Genomic DNA, 26,399 nt, shown 5'->3' on the forward strand with positions numbered 1-26,399 from the left:
GTATCTCCAGAAGCAGGGGGTCCCCGGAGAGGATATTAAGGGGGTACAGCTCCGGAGACCCCCTGCTTCAATCAAATGTTAAAAAAAAACAAAAATCGCCTGCTGGGATCGCCTCTTTAAGAGACCCAAGAAGAATATTCTGGATGTATCCGAGTGACTTTCTCTTTCATTGGTTCTTCTGCTGCTGTTTTCCATGGGGTGAGCTCTTTAATAGATATATAAAGAGGAAAAGAAGAAGAAGCAGAGCACAAAAGTGCAGGATCTTTACTCACAATGATATTCTCCGCACAAACTCGATTCTTCTGCGTATTGAAGTTTCCGTAGGGTCTTTGTATCCATGCTTGTTCGCCCCCGCGCTCTCAACACTCCGTCTTTGTGCGTGGCGTCTCCGCGCTTCCGTGAGGATGTCACTGCCACGTGTACGAGATTCTCCCGCTCTCCTGTGGTCCCCTCACTCAGAGCTGGTCTGTTCTGTGCGATTCATTTCCAACGCGTTTCGGGGGGTGAACTTCACTTCATCAGGGAGCCGCAATGCACAAGGACTGCGTGTTGGGAGCGCGGGCCAGCGAGCGCGGACTCAATGATCTTATTGGAGCTTTAATACGCAGGCACACGAGTTAGTGCAGAGAATATCATATTGACGAATGCACTTCCAATCCTTTTTTGCTGTTTCTTTTCCTCTTTTTAAAAAGAGCAGTTGGTAGTATGTATGTATTTATACAATGTGTCACCAGGAAGTAATACACTGAGAGTTACCGCTTGTTCTCACGTATGTCCTGGGCACAGAGTTAAGATGACAAATAATACATGGTTACAAATACAGTTACATTAATGAGCAGGGTATACATTATATACAAGACATTGCATGCACAGTTAGAGAAGATGTATATTATAGGCGTATGTAACAGTTATAGATAATATATATTATAGGCGTATGTAACAGTTACAGATAATATATATTATAGGCGTATGTAACAGTTACAGATAATATATATTATAGGCGTATGTAACAGTTACAGATAATATATATTATAGGCGTATGTAACAGTTACAGATAATATATATTGTAGGTGTAACAGTTACAGATAATATATATTATAGGTGTATGTAACAGTTACAGATAATATATATTATAGGCGTATGTAACAGTTACAGATAATATATATTATAGGTGTATGTAACAGTTACAGATAATATATATTATAGGCGTATGTAACAGTTACAGATAATATATATTATAGGTGTATGTAACAGTTACAGATAATATATATTATAGGCGTATGTAACAGTTACAGATAATATATATTATAGGCGTATGTAACAGTTACAGATAATATATATTATAGGTGTATGTAACAGTTACAGATAATATATATTAGAGGCGTATGTAACAGTTACAGATAATATATATTATAGGTGTATGTAACAGTTACAGATAATATATATTATAGGCGTATGTAACAGTTACAGATAATATATGTTATAGGCGTATGTAACAGTTACAGATAATATATGTTATAGGCGTATGTAACAGTTACAGATAATATATATTATAGGCGTATGTAACAGTTACAGATAATATATATTATAGGCGTATGTAACAGTTACAGATAATATATATTATAGGCGTATGTAACAGTTACAGATAATATATATTATAGGCGTATGTAACAGTTACAGATAATATATATTATAGGCGTATGTAACAGTTACAGATAATATATATTATAGGCGTATGTAACAGTTACAGATAATATATATTATAGGCGTATGTAACAGTTACAGATAATATATATTATAGGCGTATGTAACAGTTACAGATAATATATATTATAGGCGTATGTAACAGTTACAGATAATATATATTATAGGCTTATGTAACAGTTACAGATAATATATATTATAGGCGTATGTAACAGTTACAGATAATATATATTATAGGCGTATGTAACAGTTACAGATAATATATATTATAGGCGTATGTAACAGTTACAGATAATATATATTATAGGCTTATGTAACAGTTACAGATAATATATATTATAGGCGTATGTGACAGTTACAGATAATATATATTATAGGCGTATGTGACAGTTACAGATAATATATATTATAGGCGTATGTAACAGTTACAGATAATATATATTATAGGCGTATGTAACAGTTACAGATAATATATATTATAGGCGTATGTAACAGTTACAGATAATATATATTATAGGCGTATGTAACAGTTACAGATAATATATATTATAGGCGTATGTAACAGTTACAGATAATATATATTATAGGCGTATGTAACAGTTACAGATAATATATATTATAGGCGTATGTAACAGTTACAGATAATATATATTATAGGCGTATGTAACAGTTACAGATAATATATATTATAGGCGTATGTAACAGTTACAGATAATATATATTATAGGCGTATGTAACAGTTACAGATAATATATATTATAGGCGTATGTAACAGTTACAGATAATATATATTATAGGCGTATGTAACAGTTACAGATAATATATATTATAGGCGTATGTAACAGTTACAGATAATATATATTATAGGCGTGTGTAACAGTTACAGATAATATATATTATAGGCGTATGTAACAGTTACAGATAATATATATTATAGGCGTGTGTAACAGTTACAGATAATATATATTATAGGCGTATGTAACAGTTACAGATAATATATATTATAGGCGTATGTAACAGTTACAGACCAGATTAAAATGTGAGACCGCTTTAGTTATGAAAGACCTATATGTATGGAAGTATATCTTTATTTACATAGGGCCCTCCAGGTATATAACGCGTCTTTGACTGAGCTACTGTGCTGAAGCAGGGATATCCTTAAAACCAGACCTGTTGGGAGGGTCTTGAGGCTTGAGGACAGAAGTTGAGAACACCCCCGCCCCCCACTCGGGTTAACCCATTCACTGCCGGAGCGGCCGGCCGGCCATGCGCTGCTTTGCAACCCGTTGCTGGCTCCCCGAAGCGGTTAAGCGGCAGCCGGTCGGGCCCCGGCAGAGCCAGCTGGCTGGGCGCCGCGCGCTCCGTCCCAGCAGTTCTGCAGAGTGATTTCTTGGTCCCGGGACAAGCCAGAGATCGGGTATCAGTTCCAGGAAAGTCCGTGGTGGAGCGTGCTAGTAACCCGACCCCCCCCCCGCTCCGGGATCCCTTCTCTTCCCAGGGGTGTGCCAAGGGGTCCCCCTTACTAACCGTCCGTGCGCCTGCTGCTTCTGCAAGGTCTCCCTACTTACCAATTAGAGTGTAAGCTCTTCGGGCAGGACCTCCTTGTGTCTGTAGCGCTTGTTCCCATCCTGTCTCCTTTTCCGTTGCCCCGCGTATTGCTGCTGTGAAGCGCGGTGTACATGGACGACGCGATCCAACTGAACCTATACATTCATCTCTTTTCTGCGAGGCGCTGATTATTCTATAGGCGCTCTTACACTTCATCAATTGTAACCCGTTTGCTGCCAGAATGTCCTGCACTCCGGCTCTGGCAGCACGAGGGTTAACGCGTTGCGTGGGGAACGCGCCTCCCGTATTTGGGGAATGGAAGTTAAGTAACGGTCACTATCTGCGCTTTCTGTGACTGCGATTATTATAAGCACCCAGGAAAAGCTACAAAGCAGGGCGGGATTCTCCTGCTGGTCTTCGTGGTGGGTTTGTAGGCCTGGCGATACGCTGCAGGTTTAATGCTGTTCCTGGTAATGTCAGGCTGTGACCTCCTTACACTACGTTGAAGTTGAACAGGCGACACTGGATGATAGTACCGGGTATTACACACAATGCCGGCACTGCTTTGGCATTGCTGCGCTAACAATGCAGATTATTTTGCTTACATGCATTGCTGCGCTGGTGGCCATCCTTGTATTGTCCCGTGCCCCCTCCCCTGTCCCATGCCCCTTCCCCTGTCCCGTGCCCCCTCCCCTGTCCCGTGCCCCCTCCCCTGTCCCGTGCCCCCTCCCCTGTCCCGTGCCCCCTCCCCTGTCCCGTGCCCCCTCCCCTGTCCCGTGCCCCCTCCCCTGTCCCATGCCCTTCCCCTGTCCCGTGCCCCTTCCCCTGTCCCGTGCCCCCTCCCCTGTCCCGTGCCCCCTCCCCTGTCCCATGCCCCTTCCCCTGTCCCATGCCCTTCCCCTGTCCCATGCCCCTTCCCCTGTCCCGTGCCCCCTCCCCTGTCCCATGCCCCTTCCCCTGTCCCGTGCCCCCTCCCCTGTCCCGTGCCCCTTCCCCTGTCCCATGCCTTCCTTGCTACCCTCAACTACCCGGTAACTCAAGAGCCGCCGGCAGGTCAGCTTTTCAGGATATCCCTGCTTCAGCACAGGTGACTCAGTCAGCTGTGTGCTGAAGCAGGGACTGATTGAGCCACCTGTGCTTAAAAAGGGATATCCTGAAACCCTGACCCCTTGAGGACTGGCGTTGCCCACCCCGTGCGGCAGACTTTGGCTCCGGGAGTCTCGGCTGACGGGAGAAAGGTGTGAAACCAAGCCCTTGTACCTGGCAGCCTCTCTCACTAACCTGGCAGGCTCTCTCACTAACCTGGCAGGCTCTCTCACTAACCTGGCAGGCTCTCTCACTAACCTGGCAGGCTCTCTCACTAACCTGGCAGGCTCTCTCACTAACCTGGCAGGCTCTCTCACTAACCTGGCAGGCTCTCTCACTAACCTGGCAGGCTCTCTCACTAACCTGGCAGGCTCTCTCACTAACCCGGCAGGCTCTCTCACTAACCCGGCAGGCTCTCTCACTAACCCGGCAGGCTCTCTCACTAACCCGGCAGGCTCTCTCACTAACCCGGCAGGCTCTCTCACTAACCCGGCAGCCTCTCTCACTAACCCGGCAGCCTCTCTCACTAACCCTGCAGCCTCTCTCACTAACCTGGCCTCTGTTTCCCAGAGCGCCTCTCCTCTTTATTGGCTTGGCCGTGGCTTGGTTACAGGGTGCAACATTACCTCTGCCACGTTCTCCTATTCCCAGACGTGTCACCCTGCTCCACCGCATGGCACCGTGTCACACCTCGGTGATACAGTGTCACCCGCAATATCACTCGGGCGCGGGGCTGGTTCCACATTCACGGAAACTGGGCGCCAAAAAAACAAATCTGTTTCTCATCAATCCGGAGCGGGGCCTGCAGTTCAGGACGAGCCTGTGTAATCCTTCTAATTTCCCGTCTCCCTGTTCTGCGTGTGTGTGGGGGGGAGGGAGAGGGGGCCGGGCAGTGGGGGGGAGCAGGGGGCCGGGGAGTGGGGGGGAGCAGGGGACCGTCGCTCAGGCCATGTTTAATGCATGGCCACTGTGTCCGTGGGGAGGAATGCTCGGGAGTTTACTAACCCTCTCTGCCTCTCCGTGGCGTGATCCTCTGCTCTTCGGTCATTGCTGGGAACTGAGAGAGGACGGCGGGGGGGGGGGGGGAAGGGGGTTATCGGAGGGTTGGGGCAGAGGCCACAGATTGGACACAATGCGCTGTGCAGGACGCTGCGAACTTCGCGCGCCGTTAACCCCTGCACTGCCAGTGTTGCTGGCTGGCTAAAGGCAGCAGACGCTGGCTGGGTTCGGCGTCTGCTTGTCGGACGTAGCTGTACGGGTTTCACTTTGCCGCAGGCTACAGGTTTAATTGGTCCGCTAATATAGGACGCGCTTCTTGTGCTATTTGCGTTTCCCGAATGTGCGGCGTTCGCATTGTACGTGGCAGGGACCGGCTCCGGGAGCGGTGTGGGGAATGGTAACGGGGTTAGGGAATTATTGTAATCTGGACAGTACATAAAAGCCCAGGACAACAGAATCGCTAATGCAATGAAACACTCAGGAGTTAGGTTACCATCCTGTCATGCGGTTGTACAGTAATATGACATTGTGGGGTTGCACGGTGATGTCATACTGTGGGGTTGCACTGTCAGTGATGTCACTGTGAGGTTGCACAGTGATGTCACGCTGTGAGGTTGCACAGTCAGTGACGTCACGATGTTAGCTTGCCTTTGCCAATAACCACAGTCGGGCATCCTTTTGAAGAAGCGTCAGGCACTGATCTATTTAATAAATTTTTCCTGGGATTGGTGATTGTCTGGTGCAGGTTCCAGACACCATAACTCACTTCTGTTTCCTTCCTTCTGGCAGGGTGTGGAAGGGAAGCCAGGAAAACAGGGCGAGAAAGGCAAACCAGGACGCAAGGTAAATATACTGTAAATGAAGTGGCCAGGCTCCATAGCGTGGGGCAGAGGGCACCCACTCAAACCCTGATGGACAACTGCTCTGTGTTGTTTGCACGACAGAGAGTACCCACTCACTCTTCTGGGTTTTCTTTTTCAGGGTAACAAAGGTTTTCAGGGGGACCTCGGAGAGACTGGTCTTCCAGGCAAAATAGGACCTACCGGGAATCAAGGTCCCAAGGGAAGCCGAGGCACCCTCGGACCTGTGGTGAGTAGGACAGAACCTTGGACAAGGCAGGGATGGCCACCACACCCTTCTCACGAGTGTCTGATCTAAAGAGCAAGGGTGGGCAGATGCCATAATCTGTGATATCTCCTGCGCCCTTCACCTAGGGTCCTCACGTCCGGCCGTGCGCACATTTATATTGTTATTTGCTAATATCACCTACGAACCAACCGATCATGCGTTTGCCTTTGTAGGGCTCGCCCGGGAGGATGGGTGCGCAGGGAGAACTGGGGATCTCCGGCTACCAGGTAAACATCTGGGAAATACCGTGTGTTGTTTTAGCAACTTGGTGACAGCGAGGCGGGAGCACCTCTGAACACCCTGTACACGCCCCAAACGGGGCGAAAGATGGAAGGTAACGATCCAGCCTGTTCCTTTCCAATCACAGAGCGGCCTGTCCAGGTTGCGGTCAGTAATGATGGGTAAATCCGTCCGTACCATATGTATAGTGTGACGGTGTATCCGGCCGGTCCCTCCTGGGTGGCTGAAGTGTTACTTTTTCTAGATGATGGGGTTTATCGTAGTCTGTAAAGCCGGTCACGCATCATGTAGTACGTTTTGGTCCCTGTTCCTCATACCCAACCTGGACTTACAGAAATCCCTGTCTGTTTGTCACCAGGGACATGCGGGACCTCCCGGTCCGATTGGACCTCCAGGAATAAAAGGTGAAAAGGTGAGTGCACACGGTCTGCTCCCGGGCAGTAAAATGGTGAAATTCCCTCTGATCTTAAAGGACTCTGACCTTACACCTTACACCTTACACCTTACACCTTACACCTTACACCTTACACTGTTACCAGGCAGAATTCCTTTCTGAGTCTGCCAAAGCCATTAACTTCCATTCACTCTCTCCCTCTCTCTTCCCTCTCCTTCCCCCTCTCTCCGCCTCCCTCTCTCTCCGTCTCCCTCTCTCTCCTTTGCAGTTAGTCATAGTGGAATATGTAAGTGGTCAAGCTAGCTGTGCAATGTTATAGGATGATAATAAGCTCACGAAACTATAACTCGTAGGAGACTCCCCAGCGATGTAACCTGGGGCCCCTCTGTGCATCATTCTGGTTGCTTTTGACCACATTACACCCTGACGTGTATGTCATTTTGCCCCCGGGGCATTGCCTGGACTCACTCTTGTCGCCTACACATTCCTTACACTCTGCTGAAGGACTGGCTTGAAACGCGTTGGTACACACTGATACTCAGAGATTCTGGACACCTCTGCGCGCACGATAGAGCAGTACTGACTATGACTGCGCCCGTCTTGTCCTGTTTCAGAGCCCGGACAATAATATTATACAGCAAATCCTTCCTAGAGCTCCCGTTACCCACGCAGCTGCAGGTACAGGCTCTCTGGTCCCCCTGTTCCCTCTGATACAGGAGGGGTCTCCAGTTACCTCAAATGTACCCTGACACGGTCTGTGTTGGAGCTACTAGTTCTATTATCTCTCAGGTGACAGTGCTCTGGGTGGCTGAAGTGAATGCAGATACCCGACACCATTATATATTGCAGCCTAATGGTTCTTCAAGAGGGAGTGGTAACCTGAACCTTCGCACGCGCGCGGCTTTGCCGCAGGAGAACGCTGCAGGTTTTGGCCAGCTGGGAAAGGTTACATCTCGGGGCGCGGTGTCTCGCGGTGTCTCGCGGTACTGCTGCATCCATCCTCTGTGCTGGGACAGGGGACCTCGCACTGCGAACCCTGGGGGAACCCATGCAGATGTAGCAAGACTTCACGTCTTCGGTGCCACTGCCCAGCGTGGAGGATTATTAACGCTGTGGGGGTCCCATTCAGAAGCATGGACCCCCGCAACTCCACCGCGGTGGAGGTTGTCCCGGGCACCGCAGACTTGTTTGGCCGGGGGCCGTGTCTTGTGATATCTGTACCCCGGTCAGCACCTTCTGGAGAAGATGCTATGCCTGCTCACCTCCTCGGCCGTGCCAGGGGTACAGCAGGATGGCGTCCCCCGCTCACGTCTGCGCTGCTCCTATCCTTCGCACATCTGCTGACTCAGCTCCACCGTAAGCAGTTCAGGCGATGACTCATGTTTCTGGCTGACTGTCAGCGTCTCTCTCTCTGTGAACACTCTGCGGCCGGCTCCAGCTGGACGGAGCTGCACTCTCATTCTAACCGGAGCCAATCACAGCGCTGATCCAGCGGGGGGAGAGGAGACTCCTCCGTCCGAGAACAGGGCACGGATTCCACTTCCGTTGCACTCTGTGGCACACTTCAGTGGCTGTGTCTGTATATCGGGAGCAGAGGACAAGGCACAGGAATAATGGCCCACGTTTGCTAAGCAGTGCTATCCCATAAGCCGGCGCCAGGAGACTAGTGAATGGCCCAGCACTTCTTCATGAGTATCGCCCAATGTGCGGGATGGTGCCCAGGGTGGGGAACAGAGAGGGAGCCAATAAAAGTGTGTGTGCGAGGGGTGTGTGCGAGGCGGGGGTGTATGTGCGATGATGTGTATGTGTGTGCGAGGTTGTGTGTGTGTGCGAGGGGTGTTGGTGTGAGTGCGAGGTTGGTGTGTGCACAAGGGGTGTGCGTGTGTCCCCGAGGCTGGGTGTGTGTGTGTGTAAGAGGGATGTGGGTGTGTACGCGAGGGGTGTGTGGGTGCGAGGTTGTGTGTGCGCGCAAGGTTGTGTGTGTGTGTGTGTAGTTCCCAGTGCAAGTAGATTGTAAAGATTATGGAGAACTGGATTTTAACACCTTCCTTTGCTGCCAGAAAGCCTGGAACACATTGCTTTGAAGGGATTGAGAGAGTATGTAGCAGAGTGAGAGCGAGCGAGCCTGCAGTGTGTGGTCAGTGAGAGCGAGTGAGCTTGCAGACTGGTAGTGTGGTCAGTGAGAGTGAGTCTGCAGACAGTGAGTGTGGTCAGTGACAGTGAGTGAGCAGCCTGCACACGAGTGTGATTAGTGAGTGAGTGAGCAGCCTGCACAGAGTGAGTGAGCAGCCTGCACAGAGTGAGTGTGGTCAGTGAGAGTGAGTGAGCAGCCTGCACATGGTGAGTGTGGTCAGTGAGAGTGAGCAGCCTGCACATGGTGAGTGTGGGAGGTTCTATAATGTGAGCGAGGTTCAGGGCTGCCTATAATTTCCATGCTCTGATTCCTCCCCTCGTGGGACCATCCAGATGGGATGTTTTAGTGTATGAATGTATCTGTGTGTGGGACGCCAGCCAATGACCACAAGCCCCCTCAGCCTCTCGCTGCTGCAGCTCCTCCACATGTTCACTCTCGGCCTCTCGCTGCTTCAGCTCCTCCACATGTTCACTCTCGGCCTCTCGCTGCTTCAGCTCCTCCACATGTCACTCTCGGCCTCTCAGTACTGCAGCTCCTCCACATGTCACTCTCGGCCTCTCGCTGCTGCAGCTCCTCCACATGTCACTCTCGGCCTCTCGCTGCTGCAGCTCCTCCACATGTCACTCTCGGCCTCTCGCTGCTGCAGCTCCTCCACATGTTCACTCTCGGCCTCTCGCTTCTGCAGCTCCTCCACATGTTCACTCTCGGCCTCTCGCTGCTGCAGCTCCTCCACATGTTCACTCTCGGCCTCTCGCTGCTGCAGCTCCTCCACATGTTCACTCTCGGCCTCTCAGTACTGCAGCTCCTCCACATGTCACTCTCGGCCTCTCAGTGCTGCAGCTCCTCCACATGTTCACTCTCGGCCTCTCGCTGCTGCAGCTCCTCCACATGTTCACTCTCGGCCTCTCGATGCTGCAGCTCCTCCACATGTTCACTCTCGGCCTCTCAGTGCTGCAGCTCCTCCACATGTCACTTTCGGCCTCTCGCTGCTGCAGCTCCTCCACATGTTCACTCTCGGCCTCTCGCTGCTGCAGCTCCTCCACATGTTCACTCTCGGCCTCTCAGTGCTGCAGCTCCTCCACATGTTCACTCTCGGCCTCTCGCTGCTGCAGCTCCTCCACATGTTCACTCTCGGCCTCTCAGTGCTGCAGCTCCTCCACATGTTCACTCTCGGCCTCTTGCTGCTGCAGCTCCTCCACATGTTCACTCTCGGCCTCTCGCTGCTGCAGCTCCTCCACATGTCACTCTCGGCCTCTCGCTGCTGCAGCTCCTCCACATGTTCACTCTCGGCCTCTCAGTGCTGCAGCTCCTCCACATGTCACTCTCGGCCTCTCGCTGCTGCAGCTCCTCCACATGTTCACTCTCGGCCTCTCGCTGCTGCAGCTCCTCCACATGTTCACTCTCGGCCTCTCAGTGCTGCAGCTCCTCCACATGTTCACTCTCGGCCTCTCAGTGCTGCAGCTCCTCCACATGTTCAATCTCGGCCTCTCGCTGCTGCAGCTCCTCCACATGTTCACTCTCGGCCTCTCAGTGCTGCAGCTCCTCCACATGTTCACTCTCGGCCTCTCAGTGCTGCAGCTCCTCCACATGTTCACTCTCGGCCTCTCGCTGCTGCAGCTCCTCCACATGTTCACTCTCGGCCTCTCGCTCTGCAGCTCCTCCACATGTCACTCTCGGCCTCTCGCTGCTGCAGCTCCTCCACATGTCACTCTCGGCCTCTCGCTGCTGCAGCTCCTCCACATGTTCAATCTCGGCCTCTCGCTGCTGCAGCTCCTCCACATGTCACTCTCGGCCTCTCAGTGCTGCAGCTCCTCCACATGTTCACTCTCGGCCTCTCAGTGCTGCAGCTCCTCCACATGTCACTCTCGGCCTCTCGCTGCTGCAGCTCCTCCACATGTCACTCTCGGCCTCTCGCTCTGCAGCTCCTCCACATGTTCACTCTCGGCCTCTCAGTGCTGCAGCTCCTCCACATGTTCACTCTCGGCCTCTCGCTGCTGCAGCTCCTCCACATGTTCACTCTCGGCCTCTCACTGCTGCAGCTCCTCCACATGTTCACTCTCGGCCTCTCAGTGCTGCAGCCTCTCCACATGTTCACTCTCGGCCTCTCGCTGCTGCAGCTCCTCCACATGTTCACTCTCGGCCTCTCAGTGCTGCAGCTCCTCCACATGTTCACTCTCCGCCTCTCAGTGCTGCAGCTCCTCCACATGTCACTCTCGGCCTCTCAGTGCTGCAGCTCCTCCACATGTTCACTCTCGGCCTCTCAGTGCTGCAGCTCCTCCACATGTTCACTCTCGGCCTCTCGCTGCTGCAGCTCCTCCACATGTCACTCTCGGCCTCTCGCTCTGCAGCTCCTCCACATGTTCACTCTCGGCCTCTCGCTGCTGCAGCTCCTCCACATGTTCACTCTCGGCCTCTCGCTGCTGCAGCTCCTCCACATGTTCACTCTCGGCCTCTCGCTGCTGCAGCTCCTTCACATGTTCACTCTCGGCCTCTCGCTGCTGCAGCTCCTCCACATGTTCACTCTCGGCCTCTCACTGCTGCAGCTCCTCCACATGTCACTCTCGGCCTCTCGCTGCTGCAGCTCCTCCACATGTTCACTCTCGGCCTCTCACTGCTGCAGCTCCTCCACATGTCACTCTCGGCCTCTCAGTGCTGCAGCTCCTCCACATGTTCACTCTCGGCCTCTCGCTGCTGCAGCTCCTCCACATGTCACTCTCGGCCTCTCGCTGCTGCAGCCTCTCCACATGTTCACTCTCGGCCTCTCGCTGCTGCAGCCTCTCCACATGTTCACTCTCGGCCGCTCGCTGCTGCAGCCTCTCCACATGTTCACTCTCGGCCTCTCAGTGCTGCAGCTCCTCCACATGTTCACTCTCGGCCTCTCGCTGCTGCAGCTCCTCCACATGTTCACTCTCGGCCTCTCGCTGCTGCAGCTCCTCCACATGTTCACTCTCGGCCTCTCGCTGCTGCAGCCTCTCCACATGTTCACTCTCGGCCCCTCGCTGCTGCAGCTCCTCCACATGTTCACTCTCGGCCTCTCGCTGCTGCAGCTCCTCCACATGTTCACTCTCGGCCTCTCGCTGCTGCAGCTCCTCCACATGTTCACTCTCGGCCTCTCGCTGCTGCAGCTCCTCCACATGTTCACTCTCGGCTTCTCAGTGCTGCAGCTCCTCCACATGTTCACTCTCGGCCTCTCGCTGCTGCAGCTCCTCCACATGTTCACTCTCGGCCTCTCGCTCTGCAGCTCCTCCACATGTCACTCTCGGCCTCTCGCTGCTGCAGCTCCTCCACATGTCACTCTCGGCCTCTCGCTGCTGCAGCTCCTCCACATGTTCAATCTCGGCCTCTCGCTGCTGCAGCTCCTCCACATGTCACTCTCGGCCTCTCAGTGCTGCAGCTCCTCCACATGTTCACTCTCGGCCTCTCAGTGCTGCAGCTCCTCCACATGTCACTCTCGGCCTCTCACTGCTGCAGCTCCTCCACATGTCACTCTCGGCCTCTCGCTCTGCAGCTCCTCCACATGTTCACTCTCGGCCTCTCGCTGCTGCAGCTCCTCCACATGTTCACTCTCGGCCTCTCGCTGCTGCAGCTCCTCCACATGTTCACTCTCGGCCTCTCAGTGCTGCAGCTCCTCCACATGTTCACTCTCGGCCTCTCGCTGCTGCAGCTCCTCCACATGTTCACTCTCGGTCTCTCAGTGCTGCAGCTCCTCCACATGTCACTCTCGGCCTCTCAGTGCTGCAGCTCCTCCACATGTTCACTCTCGGCCTCTCAGTGCTGCAGCCTCTCCACATGTTCACTCTCGGCCTCTCGCTGCTGCAGCTCCTCCACATGTTCACTCTCGGCCTCTCAGTGCTGCAGCTCCTCCACATGTTCAATCTCGGCCTCTCGCTGCTGCAGCTCCTCCACATGTTCACTCTCGGCCTCTCGCTGCTGCAGCTCCTCCACATGTTCACTCTCGGCCTCTCGCTGTTGCAGCTCCTCCACATGTTCACTCTCGGCCTCTCGCTGCTGCAGCTCCTCCACATGTTCACTCTCGGCCTCTCGGTGCTGCAGCTCCTCCACATGTTCACTCTCCGCCTCTCAGTGCTGCAGCTCCTCCACATGACACTCTCGGCCTCTCGCTGCTGCAGCTCCTCCACATGTTCACTCTCGGCCTCTCAGTGCTGCAGCTCCTCCACATGTCACTCTCGGCCTCTCAGTGCTGCAGCTCCTCCACATGTTCACTCTCGGCCTCTCAGTGCTGCAGCTCCTCCACATGTTCACTCTCGGCCTCTCGCTGCTGCAGCTCCTCCACATGTCACTCTCGGCCTCTCGCTCTGCAGCTCCTCCACATGTTCACTCTCGGCCTCTCGCTGCTGCAGCTCCTCCACATGTTCACTCTCGGCCTCTCGCTGCTGCAGCTCCTCCACATGTTCACTCTCGGCCTCTCGCTGCTGCAGTTCCTCCACATGTTCACTCTCGGCCTCTCACTGCTGCAGCTCCTCCACATGTCACTCTCGGCCTCTCGCTGCTGCAGCTCCTCCACATGTTCACTCTCGGCCTCTCACTGCTGCAGCTCCTCCACATGTCACTCTCGGCCTCTCAGTGCTGCAGCTCCTCCACATGTTCACTCTCGGCCTCTCGCTGCTGCAGCTCCTCCACATGTTCACTCTCGGCCTCTCACTGCTGCAGCTCCTCCACATGTCACTCTCGGCCTCTCGCTGCTGCAGCCTCTCCACATGTTCACTCTCGGCCTCTCGCTGCTGCAGCCTCTCCACATGTTCACTCTCGGCCTCTCGCTGCTGCAGCCTCTCCACATGTTCACTCTCGGCCTCTCAGTGCTGCAGCTCCTCCACATGTTCACTCTCGGCCTCTCGCTGCTGCAGCTCCTCCACATGTTCACTCTCGGCCTCTCGCTGCTGCAGCTCCTCCACATGTTCACTCTCGGCCTCTTGCTGCTGCAGCCTCTCCACATGTTCACTCTCGGCCCCTCGCTGCTGCAGCTCCTCCACATGTTCACTCTCGGCCTCTCGCTGCTGCAGCTCCTCCACATGTTCACTCTCGGCCTCTCGCTGCTGCAGCTCCTCCACATGTTCACTCTCGGCCTCTCAGTGCTGCAGCTCCTCCACATGTTCACTCTCGCTGTTGCAGCTCCTCCACGTGTCACTCTCGCTGCTGCAGCTCCTCCACATGTCACTCTCGGCCTCTCGCTGCTGCAGCTCCTCCACATGTTCACTCTCGGCCTCTCGCTCTGCAGCTCCTCCACATGTTCACTCTCGGCCTCTCAGTGCTGCAGCTCCTCCACATGTTCACTCTCGGCCTCTCAGTGCTGCAGCTCCTCCACATGTTCACTCTCGGCCTCTCAGTGCTGCAGCTCCTCCACATGTTCACTCTCGGCCTCTCGCTGCTGCAGCTCCTCCACATGTTCACTCTCGGCCTCTCAGTGTTGCAGCTCCTCCACATGTTCACTCTCGGCCTCTCGCTGCTGCAGCTCCTCCACATGTTCACTCTCGGCCTCTCAGTGTTGCAGCTCCTCCACATGTCACTCTCGGCCTCTCGCTGCTGCAGCTCCTCCACATGTTCACTCTCGACCTCTCACTCTGCAGCTCCTCCACATGTTCACTCTCGGCCTCTCAGTGCTGCAGCTCCTCCACATGTTCACTCTCGGCCTCTCGCTGCTGCAGCTCCTCCACATGTTCACTCTCGGCCTCTCAGTGCTGCAGCTCCTCCACATGTTCACTCTCGGCCTCTCGCTGCTGCAGATGCTCCACATGTTCACTCTCGGCCTCTCGCTGCTGCAGCTCCTCCACATGTTCACTCTCGGCCTCTCGCTACTGCAGCTCCTCCACATGTCACTCTCGGCCTCTCGCTGCTGCAGCTCCTCCACATGTTCACTCTCGGCCTCTCGCTGCTGCAGCTCCTCCGCATGTCACTCTCGGCCTCTCGCTGCTGCAGCTCCTCCACATGTCACTCTCGGCCTCTCGCTGCTGCAGCTCCTCCACATGTCACTCTCGGCCTCTCGCTGCTGCAGCTCCTCCACATGTTCACTCTCGGCCTCTCGCTGCTGCAGCTCCTCCACATGTTCACTCTCGGCCTCTCGCTGCTGCAGCTCCTCCACATGTTCACTCTCGGCCTCTCGCTGCTGCAGCTCCTCCACATGTTCACTCTCGGCCTCTCGCTGCTGCAGCTCCTCCACATGTTCACTCTCGGCCTCTCGCTGCTGCAGCTCCTCCACATGTTCACTCTCGGCCTCTCGCTGCTGCAGCTCCTCCACATGTTCACTCTCGGCCTCTCGCTGCTGCAGCTCCTCCACATGTTCACTCTCGGCCTCTCGCTGCTGCAGTTCCTCCACGTGTTCACTCTCGGCCTCTCAGTGCTGCAGCTCCTCCACATGTTCACTCTCGGCCTCTCGCTGCTGCAGCTCCTCCACATGTTCACTCTCGGCCTCTCGCTGCTGCAGCTCCTCCACATGTTCACTCTCGGCCTCTCGCTGCTGCAGCTCCTCCACATGTTCACTCTCGGCCTCTCGCTGCTGCAGCTCCTCCACATGTTCACTCTCGGCCTCTCAGTGCTGCAGCTCCTCCACATGTTCACTCTCGGCCTCTCAGTGCTGCAGCTCTTCCACATGTTCACTCTCGGCCTCTCGCTGCTGCAGCTCCTCCACATGTTCACTCTCGGCCTCTCAGTGCTGCAGCTCCTCCACATGTTCACTCTCGGCCTCTCGCTGCTGCAGCTCCTCCACATGTTCACTCTCGGCCTCTCGCTGCTGCAGCTCCTCCACATGTTCACTCTCGGCCTCTCGCTGCTGCAGCTCCTCCACATGTTCACTCTCGGCCTCTCGCTGCTGCAGCTCCTCCACGTGTTCACTCTCGGCCTCTCAGTGCTGCAGCTCCTCCACATGTTCACTCTCGGCCTCTCGCTCTGCAGCTCCTCCACATGTTCACTCTCGGCCTCTCACTGCTGCAGCTCCTCCACATGTTCACTCTCGGCCTCTCGCTGCTGCAGCTACTCCACATGTCACTCTCGGCCTCTCGCTGCTGCAGCTCCTCCACATATTCACTCTCGGCCTCTCGCTGCTGCAGCTCCTCCACATGTCACTCTCGGCCTCTCAGTGCTGCAGCTCCTCCACATGTTCACTCTCGGCCTCTCGCTGCTGCAGCTCCTCCACATGTTCACTCTCGGCCTCTCAGTGCTGCAGCTCCTCCACATGTTCACTCTCGGCCTCTTGCTGCTGCAGCTCCTCCACATGTTCACTCTCGGCCTCTCGCTGCTGCAGCCTCTCCACATGTTCACTCTCGGCCTCTCGCTGCTGCAGCCTCTCCACATGTTCACTCTCGGCCTCTCAGTGCTGCAGCTCCTCCACATGTTCACTCTCGGCCTCTCGCTGCTGCAGCTCCTCCACATGTTCACTCTCGCTGTTGCAGCTCCTCCACGTGTCACTCTCGCTGCTGCAGCTCCTCCACATGTCACTCTCGGCCTCTCGCTGCTGCAGCTCCTCCACATGTTCACTCTCGGCCTCTCGCTCTGCAGCTCCTCCACATGTTCACTCTCGGCCTCTCAGTGCTGCAGCTCCTCCACATGTTCACTCTCGGCCTCTCAGTGCTGCAGCTCCTCCACATGTTCACTCTCGGCCTCTCAGTGCTGCAGCTCCTCCACATGTTCACTCTCGGCCTCTCGCTGCTGCAGCTCCTCCACATGTTCACTCTCGGCCTCTCAGTGTTGCAGCTCCTCCACATGTTCACTCTCGGCCTCTCGCTGCTGCAGCTCCTCCACATGTTCACTCTCGGCCTCTCAGTGTTGCAGCTCCTCCACATGTCACTCTCGGCCTCTCGCTGCTGCAGATCCTCCACATGTCACTCTCGGCCTCTCACTCTGCAGCTCCTCCACATGTTCACTCTCGACCTCTCACTCTGCAGCTCCTCCACATGTTCACTCTCGGCCTCTCAGTGCTGCAGCTCCTCCACATGTTCACTCTCGGCCTCTCGCTGCTGCAGCTCCTCCACATGTTCACTCTCGGCCTCTCAGTGCTGCAGCTCCTCCACATGTTCACTCTCGGCCTCTCGCTGCTGCAGATGCTCCACATGTTCACTCTCGGCCTCTCGCTGCTGCAGCTCCTCCACATGTTCACTCTCGGCCTCTCGCTACTGCAGCTCCTCCACATGTCACTCTCGGCCTCTCGCTGCTGCAGCTCCTCCACATGTTCACTCTCGGCCTCTCGCTGCTGCAGCTCCTCCACATGTCACTCTCGGCCTCTCGCTGCTGCAGCTCCTCCACATGTCACTCTCGGCCTCTCGCTGCTGCAGCTCCTCCACATGTCACTCTCGGCCTCTCGCTGCTGCAGCTCCTCCACATGTTCACTCTCGGCCTCTCGCTGCTGCAGCTCCTCCACATGTCACTCTCGGCCTCTCGCTGCTGCAGCTCCTCCACATGTTCACTCTCGGCCTCTCGCTGCTGCAGCTCCTCCACATGTTCACTCTCGGCCTCTCGCTGCTGCAGCTCCTCCACATGTTCACTCTCGGCCTCTCGCTGCTGCAGCTCCTCCACATGTTCACTCTCGGCCTCTCGCTGCTGCAGCTCCTCCACATGTTCACTCTCGGCCTCTCAGTGCTGCAGCTCCTCCACATGTTCACTCTCGGCCTCTCAGTGCTGCAGCTCCTCCACATGTTCACTCTCGGCCTCTCGCTGCTGCAGCTCCTCCACATGTTCACTCTCGGCCTCTCAGTGCTGCAGCTCCTCCACATGTTCACTCTCGGCCTCTCGCTGCTGCAGCTCCTCCACATGTTCACTCTCGGCCTCTCGCTGCTGCAGCTCCTCCACATGTTCACTCTCGGCCTCTCGCTGCTGCAGCTCCTCCACATGTTCACTCTCGGCCTCTCGCTGCTGCAGCTCCTCCACGTGTTCACTCTCGGCCTCTCAGTGCTGCAGCTCCTCCACATGTTCACTCTCGGCCTCTCGCTCTGCAGCTCCTCCACATGTTCACTCTCGGCCTCTCACTGCTGCAGCTCCTCCACATGTTCACTCTCGGCCTCTCGCTGCTGCAGCTACTCCACATGTCACTCTCGGCCTCTCGCTGCTGCAGCTCCTCCACATATTCACTCTCGGCCTCTCGCTGCTGCAGCTCCTCCACATGTCACTCTCGGCCTCTCAGTGCTGCAGCTCCTCCACATGTTCACTCTCGGCCTCTCGCTGCTGCAGCTCCTCCACATGTTCACTCTCGGCCTCTCAGTGCTGCAGCCTCTCCTCATGTTCACTCTCGGCCTCTCGCTGCTGCAGCCTCTCCACATGTTCACTCTCGGCCTCTCAGTGCTGCAGCTCCTCCACATGTTCACTCTCGGCCTCTCGCTGCTGCAGCTCCTCCACATGTTCACTCTCGGCCTCTCGCTGCTGCAGCTCCTCCACATGTTCACTCTCGGCCTCTCGCTGCTGCAGCTCCTCCACATGTTCACTCTCGGCCTCTCGCTGCTGCAGCTCCTCCACATGTTCACTCTCGGCCTCTCAGTGCTGCAGCCTCTCCACATGTTCACTCTCGGCCTCTCGCTCTGCAGCTCCTCCACATGTTCACTCTCGGCCTCTCGCTGCTGCAGCTTCTCCACATGTTCACTCTCGGCCTCTCGCTGCTGCAGCTCCTCCACATGTTCACTCTCGGCCTCTCGCTGCTGCAGCTCCTCCACATGTCACTCTCGGCCTCTCGCTCTGCAGCTCCTCCACATGTTCACTCTCGGCCTCTCGCTGCTGCAGCTCCTCCACATGTTCACTCTCGGCCTCTCGCTGCTGCAGCTCCTCCACATGTCACTCTCGGCCTCTCGCTCTGCAGCTCCTCCACATGTTCACTCTCGGCCTCTCAGTGCTGCAGCTCCTCCACATGTCACTCTCGGCCTCTCGCTGCTGCAGATCCTCCACATGTCACTCTCGGCCTCTCACTCTGCAGCTCCTCCACATGTTCACTCTCGACCTCTCACTCTGCAGCTCCTCCACATGTTCACTCTCTGCCTCTCAGTGCTGCAGCTCCTCCACATGTTCACTCTCGGCCTCTCAGTGCTGCAGCTCCTCCACATGTTCACTCTCGGCCTCTCGCTGCTGCAGATGCTCCACATGTTCACTCTCGGCCTCTCGCTGCTGCAGCTCCTCCACATGTTCACTCTCGGCCTCTCGCTACTGCAGCTCCTCCACATGTCACTCTCGGCCTCTCGCTGCTGCAGCTCCTCCACATGTTCACTCTCGGCCTCTCGCTGCTGCAGCTCCTCCACATGTCACTCTCGGCCTCTCGCTGCTGCAGCTCCTCCACATGTCACTCTCGGCCTCTCGCTGCTGCAGCTCCTCCACATGTCACTCTCGGCCTCTCGCTGCTGCAGCTCCTCCACATGTTCACTCTCGGCCTCTCGCTGCTGCAGCTCCTCCACATGTCACTCTCGGCCTCTCGCTGCTGCAGCTCCTCCACATGTTCACTCTCGGCCTCTCGCTGCTGCAGCTCCTCCACATGTTCACTCTCGGCCTCTCGCTGCTGCAGCTCCTCCACATGTTCACTCTCGGCCTCTCGCTGCTGCAGCTCCTCCACATGTTCACTCTCGGCCTCTCGCTGCTGCAGCTCCTCCACATGTTCACTCTCGGCCTCTCGCTGCTGCAGCTCCTCCACATGTTCACTCTCGGCCTCTCGCTGCTGCAGCTCCTCCACATGTTCACTCTCGGCCTCTCGCTGCTGCAGCTCCTCCACATGTTCACTCTCGGCCTCTCAGTGCTGCAGCTCCTCCACATGTTCACTCTCGGCCTCTCGCTGCTGCAGCTCCTCCACATGTTCACTCTCGGCCTCTCGCTGCTGCAGCTCCTCCACATGTTCACTCTCGGCCTCTCGCTGCTGCAGCTCCTCCACATGTTCACTCTCGGCCTCTCAGTGCTGCAGCCTCTCCACATGTTCACTCTCGGCCTCTCGCTCTGCAGCTCCTCCACATGTTCACTCTCGGCCTCTCGCTGCTGCAGCTCCTCCACATGTTCACTCTCGGCCTCTCGCTGCTGCAGCTCCTCCACATGTTCACTCTCGGCCTCTCGCTCTGCAGCTCCTCCACATGTTCACTCTCGGCCTCTCAGTGCTGCAGCTCCTCCACATGTTCACTCTCGGCCTCTCGCTGCTGCAGCTCCTCCACATGTTCACTCTCGGCCTCTCAGTGCTGCAGCTCCTCCACATGTTCACTCTCGGCCTCTCGCTGCTGCAGATGCTCCACATGTTCACTCTCGGCCTCTCGCTGCTGCAGCTCCTCCACATGTTCACTCTCGGCCTCTCGCTACTGCAGCTCCTCCACATGTCACTCTCGGCCTCTCGCTGCTGCAGCTCCTCCACATGTTCACTCTCGGCCTCTCGCTGCTGCAGATCCTCCACATGTCACTCTCGGCCTCTCACTCTGCAGCTCCTCCACATGTTCACTCTCGGCCTCTCACTCTGCAGCTCCTCCACATGTTCACTCTCGGCCTCTCGCTGCTGCAGCTCCTCCACATGTTCACTCTCGGCCTCTCAGTGCTGCAGCTCCTCCACATGTTCACTCTCGGCCTCTCGCTGCTGCAGATGCTCCACATGTTCACTCTCGGCCTCTCGCTGCTGCAGCTCCTCCACATGTTCACTCTCGGCCTCTCGCTACTGCAGCTCCTCCACATGTCACTCTCGGCCTCTCGCTGCTGCAGCTCCTCCACATGTTCACTCTCGGCCTCTCGCTGCTGCAGCTCCTCCACATGTCACTCTCGGCCTCTCGCTGCTGCAGCTCCTCCACATGTCACTCTCGGCCTCTCGCTGCTGCAGCTCCTCCACATGTCACTCTCGGCCTCTCGCTGCTGCAGCTCCTCCACATGTTCACTCTCGGCCTCTCGCTGCTGCAGCTCCTCCACATGTCACTCTCGGCCTCTCGCTGCTGCAGCTCCTCCACATGTTCACTCTCGGCCTCTCGCTGCTGCAGCTCCTCCACATGTTCACTCTCGGCCTCTCGCTGCTGCAGCTCCTCCACATGTTCACTCTCGGCCTCTCGCTGCTGCAGCTCCTCCACATGTTCACTCTCGGCCTCTCGCTGCTGCAGCTCCTCCACATGTTCACTCTCGGCCTCTCGCTGCTGCAGCTCCTCCACATGTTCACTCTCGGCCTCTCGCTGCTGCAGCTCCTCCACATGTTCACTCTCGGCCTCTCGCTGCTGCAGCTCCTCCACATGTTCACTCTCGGCCTCTCAGTGCTGCAGCTCCTCCACATGTTCACTCTCGGCCTCTCGCTGCTGCAGCTCCTCCACATGTTCACTCTCGGCCTCTCGCTGCTGCAGCTCCTCCACATGTTCACTCTCGGCCTCTCGCTGCTGCAGCTCCTCCACATGTTCACTCTCGGCCTCTCGCTGCTGCAGCTCCTCCACATGTTCACTCTCGGCCTCTCAGTGCTGCAGCCTCTCCACATGTTCACTCTCGGCCTCTCGCTCTGCAGCTCCTCCACATGTTCACTCTCGGCCTCTCGCTGCTGCAGCTCCTCCACATGTTCACTCTCGGCCTCTCGCTGCTGCAGCTCCTCCACATGTTCACTCTCGGCCTCTCGCTCTGCAGCTCCTCCACATGTTCACTCTCAGCCTCTCAGTGCTGCAGCCTCTCCACATGTTCACTCTCGGCCTCTCGCTGCTGCAGATCCTCCACATGTCACTCTCGGCCTCTCACTCTGCAGCTCCTCCACATGTTCACTCTCGGCCTCTCACTCTGCAGCTCCTCCAGATGTTCAATCTCGGCCTCTCAGTGCTGCAGCTCCTCCACATGTTCACTCTCGGCCTCTCGCTGCTGCAGCTCCTCCACATGTTCACTCTCGGCCTCTCAGTGCTGCAGCTCCTCCACATGTTCACTCTCGGCCTCTCGCTGCTGCAGATCCTCCACATGTTCACTCTCGGCCTCTCGCTGCTGCAGCTCCTCCACATGTTCACTCTCGGCCTCTCGCTGCTGCAGCTCCTCCACATGTCACTCTCGGCCTCTCGCTCTGCAGCTCCTCCACATGTCACTCTCGGCCTCTCGCTGCTGCAGCTCCTCCACATGTTCACTCTCGGCCTCTCGCTGCTGCAGCTCCTCCACATGTCACTCTCGGCCTCTCGCTGCTGCAGCTCCTCCACATGTCACTCTCGGCCTCTCGCTCTGCAGCTCCTCCACATGTCACTCTCGGCCTCTCGCTGCTGCAGCTCCTCCACATGTTCACTCTCGGCCTCTCGCTGCTGCAGCTCCTCCACATGTTCACTCTCGGCCTCTCAGTGCTGCAGCTCCTCCACATGTTCACTCTCGGCCTCTCGCTGCTGCAGCTCCTCCACATGTTCACTCTCGGCCTCTCAGTGCTGCAGCTCCTCCACATGTTCACTCTCGGCCTCTCGCTGCTGCAGCTCCTCCACATGTTCACTCTCGGCCTCTCGCTGCTGCAGCTCCTCCACATGTCACTCTCGGCCTCTCGCTGCTGCAGCTCCTCCACATGTTCACTCTCGGCCTCTCAGTGCTGCAGCTCCTCCACATGTTCAATCTCGGCCTCTCGCTGCTGCAGCTCCTCCACATGTTCACTCTCGGCCTCTCAGTGCTGCAGCTCCTCCACATGTTCACTCTCGGCCTCTCAGTGCTGCAGCTCCTCCACATGTTCAATCTCGGCCTCTCGCTGCTGCAGCTCCTCCACATGTTCACTCTCGGCCTCTCAGTGCTGCAGCTCCTCCACATGTTCACTCTCGGCCTCTCAGTGCTGCAGCTCCTCCACATGTTCACTCTCGGCCTCTCGCTGCTGCAGCTCCTCCACATGTTCACTCTCGGCCTCTCGCTCTGCAGCTCCTCCACATGTCACTCTCGGCCTCTCGCTGCTGCAGCTCCTCCACATGTCACTCTCGGCCTCTCGCTGCTGCAGCTCCTCCACATGTTCAATCTCGGCCTCTCGCTGCTGCAGCTCCTCCACATGTCACTCTCGGCCTCTCAGTGCTGCAGCTCCTCCACATGTTCACTCTCGGCCTCTCAGTGCTGCAGCTCCTCCACATGTCACTCTCGGCCTCTCGCTGCTGCAGCTCCTCCACATGTCACTCTCGGCCTCTCGCTCTGCAGCTCCTCCACATGTTCACTCTCGGCCTCTCAGTGCTGCAGCTCCTCCACATGTTCACTCTCGGCCTCTCGCTGCTGCAGCTCCTCCACATGTTCACTCTCGGCCTCTCACTGCTGCAGCTCCTCCACATGTTCACTCTCGGCCTCTCGCTGCTGCAGCTCCTCCACATGTTCACTCTCGGCCTCTCGCTGCTGCAGCTCCTCCACGTGTTCACTCTCGGCCTCTCAGTGCTGCAGCTCCTCCACATGTCACTCTCGGCCTCTCAGTGCTGCAGCTCCTCCACATGTTCACTCTCGGCCTCTCGCTGCTGCAGCTCCTCCACATGTCACTCTCTGCCTCTCGCTCTGCAGCTCCTCCACATGTTCACTCTCGGCCTCTCGCTGCTGCAGCTCCTCCACATGTTCACTCTCGGCCTCTCGCTGCTGCAGCTCCTCCACATGTCACTCTCGGCCTCTCGCTCTGCAGCTCCTCCACATGTTCACTCTCGGCCTCTCGCTGCTGCAGCTCCTCCACATGTTCACTCTCGGCCTCTCGCTGCTGCAGCTCCTCCACATGTCACTCTCGGCCTCTCGCTCTGCAGCTCCTCCACATGTTCACTCTCGGCCTCTCAGTGCTGCAGCTCCTCCACATGTCACTCTCGGCCTCTCGCTGCTGCAGATCCTCCACATGTCACTCTCGGCCTCTCACTCTGCAGCTCCTCCACATGTTCACTCTCGGCCTCTCAGTGCTGCAGCTCCTCCACATGTTCACTCTCGGCCTCTCGCTGCTGCAGCTCCTCCACATGTTCACTCTCGGCCTCTCAGTGCTGCAGCTCCTCCACATGTTCACTCTCGGCCTCTCGCTGCTGCAGATGCTCCACATGTTCACTCTCGGCCTCTCGCTGCTGCAGCTCCTCCACATGTTCACTCTCGGCCTCTCGCTACTGCAGCTCCTCCACATGTCACTCTCGGCCTCTCGCTGCTGCAGCTCCTCCACATGTTCACTCTCGGCCTCTCGCTGCTGCAGCTCCTCCACATGTCACTCTCGGCCTCTCGCTGCTGCAGCTCCTCCACATGTCACTCTCGGCCTCTCGCTGCTGCAGCTCCTCCACATGTCACTCTCGGCCTCTCGCTGCTGCAGCTCCTCCACATGTTCACTCTCGGCCTCTCGCTGCTGCAGCTCCTCCACATGTCACTCTCGGCCTCTCGCTGCTGCAGCTCCTCCACATGTTCACTCTCGGCCTCTCGCTGCTGCAGCTCCTCCACATGTTCACTCTCGGCCTCTCGCTGCTGCAGCTCCTCCACATGTTCACTCTCGGCCTCTCGCTGCTGCAGCTCCTCCACATGTTCACTCTCGGCCTCTCGCTGCTGCAGCTCCTCCACATGTTCACTCTCGGCCTCTCGCTGCTGCAGCTCCTCCACATGTTCACTCTCGGCCTCTCGCTGCTGCAGCTCCTCCACATGTTCACTCTCGGCCTCTCGCTGCTGCAGCTCCTCCACATGTTCACTCTCGGCCTCTCGCTGCTGCAACTCCTCCACATGTTCACTCTCGGCCTCTCAGTGCTGCAGCTCCTCCACATGTTCACTCTCGGCCTCTCGCTGCTGCAGCTCCTCCACATGTTCACTCTCGGCCTCTCGCTGCTGCAGCTCCTCCACATGTTCACTCTCGGCCTCTCGCTGCTGCAGCTCCTCCACATGTTCACTCTCGGCCTCTCGCTGCTGCAGCTCCTCCACATGTTCACTCTCGGCCTCTCAGTGCTGCAGCCTCTCCACATGTTCACTCTCGGCCTCTCGCTGCTGCAGCTCCTCCACATGTTCACTCTCGGCCTCTCGCTGCTGCAGCTCCTCCACATGTTCACTCTCGGCCTCTCGCTGCTGCAGCTCCTCCACATGTTCACTCTCGGCCTCTCAGTGCTGCAGCTCCTCCACATGTTCACTCTCGGCCTCTCGCTCTGCAGCTCCTCCACATGTTCACTCTCGGCCTCTCAGTGCTGCAGCCTCTCCACATGTTCACTCTCGGCCTCTCGCTCTGCAGCTCCTCCACATGTTCACTCTCGGCCTCTCGCTGCTGCAGCTCCTCCACATGTTCACTCTCGGCCTCTCGCTGCTGCAGCTCCTCCACATGTTCACTCTCGGCCTCTCGCTGCTGCAGCTCCTCCACATGTCACTCTCGGCCTCTCGCTCTGCAGCTCCTCCACATGTTCACTCTCGGCCTCTCGCTGCTGCAGCTCCTCCACATGTTCACTCTCGGCCTCTCGCTGCTGCAGCTCCTCCACATGTTCACTCTCGGCCTCTCGCTCTGCAGCTCCTCCACATGTTCACTCTCGGCCTCTCGCTGCTGCAGCTCCTCCACATGTTCAATCTCGGCCTCTCAGTGCTGCAGCTCCTCCACATGTTCACTCTCGGCCTCTCGCTGCTGCAGCTCCTCCACATGTTCACTCTCGGCCTCTCAGTGCTGCAGCTCCTCCACATGTTCACTCTCGGCCTCTCGCTGCTGCAGATCCTCCACATGTTCACTCTCGGCCTCTCGCTGCTGCAGCTCCTCCACATGTTCACTCTCGGCCTCTCGCTGCTGCAGCTCCTCCACATGTCACTCTCGGCCTCTCGCTCTGCAGCTCCTCCACATGTCACTCTCGGCCTCTCGCTGCTGCAGCTCCTCCACATGTTCACTCTCGGCCTCTCGCTGCTGCAGCTCCTCCACATGTTCACTCTCGGCCTCTCGCTGCTGCAGTTCCTCCACATGTTCACTCTCGGCCTCTCGCTGCTGCAGCTCCTCCACGTGTTCACTCTCGGCCTCTCAGTGCTGCAGCTCCTCCACATGTCACTCTCGGCCTCTCAGTGCTGCAGCTTCTCCACATATTCACTCTCGGCCTCTCAGTGCTGCAGATCCTCCACATGTTCACTCTTGGCCTCTCGCTGCTGCAGCTCCTCCACATGTCACTCTCGGCCTCTCGCTGCGGCAGCTCCTCCACATGTTCACTCTCGGCCTCTCGCTGCTGCAGCTCTTCCACATGTTCACTCTCGGCCTCTCTCTGCTGCAGCTCCTCCACATGTTCACTCTCGGCCTCTCAGTGCTGCAGCTCCTCCACATGTTCACTCTCGGCCTCTCGCTGCTGCAGCTCCTCCACATGTTCACTCTCGGCCTCT

At 56.5% G+C, this 26,399-nt stretch overlaps 1 protein-coding gene across 1 annotated transcript in view; it reads left to right on the forward strand.

The window, feature by feature from the left end:
* COL27A1 (collagen type XXVII alpha 1 chain) overlaps positions 1–26,399 on the forward strand; it is a 263,084-nt gene that overhangs the window by 165,715 nt on the left and 70,970 nt on the right. Inside the window, 4 exon segments of the mRNA XM_075578501.1 lie at positions 6,127–6,180; positions 6,319–6,426; positions 6,639–6,692; positions 7,064–7,117. Coding sequence (XP_075434616.1) covers positions 6,127–6,180; positions 6,319–6,426; positions 6,639–6,692; positions 7,064–7,117 — 270 coding nt within the window.

The sequence above is a fragment of the Ascaphus truei genome, chromosome 21 (assembly GCF_040206685.1).
Source record: "Ascaphus truei isolate aAscTru1 chromosome 21, aAscTru1.hap1, whole genome shotgun sequence".
Taxonomy (NCBI): domain Eukaryota; kingdom Metazoa; phylum Chordata; class Amphibia; order Anura; family Ascaphidae; genus Ascaphus; species Ascaphus truei.